The sequence below is a fragment of the Metopolophium dirhodum genome, chromosome 9 (assembly GCF_019925205.1).
Source record: "Metopolophium dirhodum isolate CAU chromosome 9, ASM1992520v1, whole genome shotgun sequence".
NCBI lineage: Eukaryota > Metazoa > Arthropoda > Insecta > Hemiptera > Aphididae > Metopolophium > Metopolophium dirhodum.
This window is the reverse complement of record NC_083568.1, coordinates 13,923,089-13,929,093: the sequence shown is the minus strand read 5'-3', so window position 1 is coordinate 13,929,093 and position 6,005 is coordinate 13,923,089. Positions and strand designations below refer to the sequence as shown.

General features: G+C 35.0%; 1 protein-coding gene across 13 annotated transcripts in view; it reads left to right on the top strand.

The window, feature by feature from the left end:
- The first annotated feature begins 920 nt into the window (after positions 1 to 920).
- LOC132952891 (longitudinals lacking protein, isoforms A/B/D/L-like) overlaps positions 921 to 6,005 on the top strand; it is a 30,076-nt gene continuing 24,991 nt past the window's right edge. For 2 of the 13 annotated variants that reach the window (XM_061025384.1, XM_061025382.1), the window contains exon 1: positions 992 to 2,526. In XM_061025384.1, the coding sequence (XP_060881367.1) occupies positions 2,353 to 2,526 (174 nt within the window). In that variant the 5' untranslated portion in view covers positions 992 to 2,352. Of the gene's footprint in view, positions 2,527 to 6,005 lie in introns of all 13 variants that reach the window. The other 11 variants (XR_009665527.1, XM_061025387.1, XM_061025379.1 and 8 more) reach the window with 10 other exon arrangements.

Below are 6,005 nucleotides of genomic sequence, written 5' to 3'. Positions count from 1 at the left end.
AACATTTTCATGTTTTTATGTTGTAAATAATTGAAGCGGGGATAAACTTCCCCCCCTCCAAATCCGTATATACGTGTACACCACTACCTATATAAAATATACGATTATTTAGACATACAGCGTGAAACCTTCCCTAACGCATACCTCCCAATAGCGGCCGTTTTCTTGGGTAGGTACCAATTACCTACACACTTTCTACAATCCTCTTAATAGCGGACATCTCCGAATAACAAACAATATTTTAACGACCTAGAGAGTCAGGTATTTAGAGGTTTCACTGTATTACCACAGTAACTATGTAATTATTAGCATAGAACAATATTAGGCCGATATTGGCAGTATCGGTTTTATCCGATATTTGAACCGATATAAAAAAAAAACCAATTTATCATTATATGTATAATCTAATATTATCATCTCTGCGCGCGGTTATAACTGTAAGTATTATCGGGTATTTTATAATATCGGTTCATGCGTTTGGATAAAAAATTAAAAGTTTTGAATATATCGGTTATAGGTTTTAAATTTACATAACATATCGGTTTATCGGTTGACGGTTAAAAGTGATATCGGCCTACCCCTAGTAGTAATTATGTATGATGAATATCTAAGATATATTATAAAAACTATTATATTATTATGTATGTGTTAGATAATAGACATTTAACTAAACAAATTGTACATATTATTATAAAATATAATTTATAATTCATAATTCATGTTATATTGAAATGGATAAAAAATATATTTTTTTAAACAAGTTAATAACAAAAAGAAATATAAATATATGTTTTATTAATTTGGCACCCTACTGCACTCGCTCCCTTATGGCCTCGGCATGGCCCTGCCTGCTCGAGTGCTCGACGGAAAAACATTATACAGCCTGCACTTGAATAGCAGCAGGCGCGTTTTCTTTGCCGTCTCGCAATAATAAACGTCGGGTAAACGTCGTTGCGAACGCCGCTAATGCTCCATAATCGAAACACAGCGCCGCGGGAAACCGACAACCGTTGCCAACGTCGGGACGGATACAGCCGCGTGTGCGCGCGCGCCCGCCCGACCCCAACATCCGTTCGGTCGCACGAATCCATTATGGCGTATTACGCACACACACGACAGACCGCCGCCGTTATCCGCGTGCGTGGTGAAATAGCGAACCTGGCGCGCGTAAAGCCGTAAAGCAGCGAACCTGGTGTGCTCCGACGCGCGCGCGCTTGTGTGTCGAGTTTGGTCCTCGTTTTTGTTTTTTTCCTCACTTCCCTCTCCCGTCCGTATCCCTCCCCAAACCCATCGATGCCCGTTGGCGCGGTGTTCTTCGCTGCGTTACGCACACGCACACAACACACACGAGCGCGCATTTCTATCGTACGGGTTCCGAATCGGTTTTAAGGTGTGCGTGTGCGTGTGCCTCTTTGCGAGTGCGCGTTTGTGTGTGTGTGTGTGTGTGTGCTGCGCGTGTGAGGCTCCGCGTGCGTGCGCGTGTGTACGTGTTGTGTTGCCCAAACGGACGAAAATATAATAACGTCGTGTAGATCTGCTGCTGTGGTGGCGTCGTAGTAGTCGAAAAAGAAACGCGTCCGTCTCGCCGTCCGCGCACCACACCGGGCGTTTTCGAAAACGGGTCCGGGCACCGCAACAACGACGACGATAACACCACGACCGACGTCTAACACCTAAATATTGTTATTATTATTATTATTACTATTATATATAACAATTCATAGATATATGTATATGTATATCAACATTTTAATCGAACCGACCAGCAGCAGCGCAGCGCACACACGTCGTGTGTGATAATAACAATATCATTGTGTGTGTGTGTATATATATAATAATAATAATAATAGTAATAATCACAATAATAATATAAATAATATCATCTCGTTTGTACATGCCGCTGCCGTACGCGCAATAAATAAATAGTCGACTTAATAAAATAATTTGTCGTGATATTAGATTTTTTTCTATTCTTTCCTGCACCGCGACCGCGACCGACCGACCGAGAACCGTTGTGTTTGTGTGGTGTGCATATCGCTATCGGCGCCGCCGTCGAATTTTTCCACTCGTCGCGATGCCGCGGATCCAGTAGAACGGCGCATCGGACGCGTAGATCCAACGCCAGTACAACAGTATCCGGCGTACCGAGTTTCGCGTAGCGGACCGATCGTCGTCGTCGTCACTCCCCGGTGCGGTGCACTCGTACCCATATCATTATCAGTATCATCGTGGTCATCGTCATCATCATCACCGCCGCCGACGTCCGATCCCGGCGCCCCGCCGCCCGTCCGTGAAAACGTGTGAAAGACCAAAGGCCGCGGCGCGCACAAACTACCGCCACTACACGCCGTCATGTCCGTCAGCCAACAGTTTTGCCTGCGATGGAACAACCACCAGAGGACACTGATTTCGGTGTTCGACAGCCTCCTGGAGAGCGGCACCCTTGTGGATTGCACGCTGGCCGCAGAGGGACGATACCTGAAAGCTCACAAAGTCGTGTTGTCCGCCTGCAGTCCGTACTTAGGGGTAAGTGTATAGTGCCTGTGAAATATTCGACTATGACGATAATAATAATAATATAATGGCAACAACAATAGCCAGCCCTCTCCCCGCCTCCCGGGGTGGCCGAATTATGTGATTTATTTAAGGTCGCGACATTTTATTGTTGTTATTATTAAATATTATTGGGTACATTGTTCATTGTTATTATAATATTATAAATCGATGCGATTTTTCCGGCGTTTTCCATCGATTTTCCCACGACATTCTAGTCGTTGTGTCCGTGAGACGATAAAATTCCGTTTATATTATTATGATATTGATTAGTAATCGCTAACAGGATCTTACTACAGTCGGGTTTTAATTATTTTGTGTGTGTATATAAAATTTTTTAGGGCATTTCCGTTTTGTTTTGGCCTACTTACGCGCGTGTGTTTGTAGTACGGTGTCTGCACATGATTTTCACCAGGCGGTATGAAAACCAGTTCCACACCCCTTCACTTTTTTTTTTTCATTCCTTTTTCCTGTCCCGTTATTCGCGCACACAATGCAATGACAAAGGAAATTTCTCTTTTTTTTTCTCTCTTCTTTCGTATAGATCGAATTCTCTACAATTGGCAAATATTTTATTGCCAACGGACTACGACGATGACGATGATGATAATGATAATAATAATAATAATAATAATAATAACGACGAATTAATACACGCGCGCACACGCACGTATATATTAATAATTTATAATCCAATTAATCAAGTATATCCGTATAGGCATGCACAAAATGTATTTATTTTTTTGTCCTGTAGGCAGGTACCTAGCATACTTTTTTTCATTAATATTCCATTGACACCTTAGAATAAAATGTGAATAGACACATTAGTAGGTACCTACTTGGTTTGGTAGATAATATTATGTCTTTACTTTGACTGTAAGTATTGTAAAATTGATAACAAGTCGGCAACCGAGTACTCGCTTGGGGAAAACATTAAATACAGACGTATTGAGATAAAATTTAACAAAATGTCCATAGAATTTCTTAGCCATATTGAATAATTTTCATGTTCACTATTTATGTAACATAATTTTATCTAGATATCTATTATATGATAATTGACAATAATATAATATACACATTTTTTATGCCTAAACCTATTATTATTTAGGTAGACTTGGGTAAAATACTTTTTAAAAGTATTTCAAATACATATTTTGAATAGGTTCACAAAAAGTATTCCAAATACTTTTTTTTAGTAGATTTAGATTTCAATAGCAAAAATATATCTTTTTCAATTCTGTGTTTATAAATGAACATTATTATAATCTCGATAATGCACACCTATCTGGCTATCTATTAGTTATAAATTATATTAAAACTAATATTGGACGTTAAAAAAATATTCCGAATACTGTACTCAGAATACTTAAAAAGTCTGTATGTAGGTATCTTTATAGGTAATTTAAAATATAAACAATGTATGTACTACCTACTTAGTCACATTAATTTTATCAGTTTAGATAAACTTAAGCAAATTAATTGATTGCTTGATACAGTTTTATTAGGTACTTCTTACTAACTATATTAGATGATTAGGCCGGTAGGTACAATACATATTTAATGTAAAAGTATCAAAATATTCAAAATAGCTTAAATAAGTAGGTACTTGTTAATATTATTCAGAATTATTTTTGTATTAAAAATAAAATGATTAAAGTCATAGGTAGTATTGATTGTTATTACATATTATTAAAGATACTTTGATACCAAGTAATTGTATTTCCTTATTAAACATACGTTAGGTAGTCATCAACATGGCATAAATATAAAGACATAGCTAATCATATTAAAATGGTTAATATATAAGTATTTTGCATAAATTCTTAACAATATACAATTTTTTTATAATATATTACTTACATATTTTAAGATAATAAATTTAGTAATATACATTTGTTTTTATTTTAATTGAACTATCCACCTGAAAGTATTTTAGAAAATTAATAATTTTTAATTATTATAGTGAAAATGTAAATATAAAAACATTTAAACTAATAAAAAAATAAGTATCATTATTGATCTTTCTTTTTTTAATTCTTCCATAAATTTCCTTTCTCCTTTTTTTAAGCTTGCTTCCTAAAATATTTTTAGCTGAGCCCTACCCTTCTAGACATACCTTTCTGATTTCACTTTCTTGAAAGCCCTCCACAATTTCTGCTTTCATATTCATACCAGTACATTCTCTTTGAATAGTTTTACTAAGCGCCCAGTTAAATTTTCCATATGAACCTTCTAAATGTAGTAGTGTACCTATTAAGTAGGATTTTATATTTCAATGACTTAAGTATAAACATTAAATTTGGTTAGAGTTTTAGAGTCATTCAAAATCAATAAATGGTACTTGGGTTATATCAACTACCTACCTATCATAATATCAAAAATCAATATTTCCAAAATGTTTATAATTTATTAATATAGGTACATAATCTTTAATATCTATATTACATACCTACCTTAATTTAAAAGATTATAAGAATCAAGTTACTGACCTAAATTAAATATATAAAAGCATTTTAAAATTTTAAAATAACACCTAATCTTATTTTGGTGGTTGCCACTTGTCAGTTGTTCATACCTACCTAATTACTAATATAACATTAAATTGAATTTAAAAAATATAGGTAGTATTAAATCAAAAGAGAACAATAACCTAATATTTAATCCAACAAAATAAATAAACATTACCTTAAAATTAAGGTTAGAATTATATATATATATATATACACAGAACATGATTTATGATAATAAAATGTGGTAAAAAATAACATCTGATATTATTATATTTAATCGGTAACCTTACAGAAGAACCAAAAAGATAGTTATGGTACCTAAGCCTGATATTGCGGTTGTTGCGATACCCCGGATGTCGATGAGTATCACATAGAAATTAAAATAGTCTTGCTAAGGTTAACCTAGAAATACCCAATAAATATATCACAACATTTATAAAATAGAATTATATTAGACTGATTAATTTAAGATCTACATAAAGATATTTACATTGCATTAATTAATTATTTAGTTGATTTCTATACAATAATTAACAAATGTTGGTGATGAACTAATTTGGCTATACGTGGCTATATCGTTATCCTAACATAGGTAGGCACTTCATTCTATATTAATACACAAAGTGAAAGTTATTCCGAAATAATTAATGATGTACAATTTTAAGTATTAGAAATTCTACTAACACTCAAACTTCCTAGCTACAAAATGATAATGAATTTTCTATTATGATCTCTTTTTTAGAGTAAATTTTTCAGTAGTTAAACTCTTTAAAAGACTTAATTAGAGTAGTTCAGTTCCTATACTCCGTGCCACGAAAGAAGTGACCCGTGTCCCGACCAAAACGCGGTCGAATCCACACATCCCCCACTTATTTGACATGTTGACGTTGCACGATCACGACGGTCAACAGTCGGCAATGTTATATAGTAATACTATTA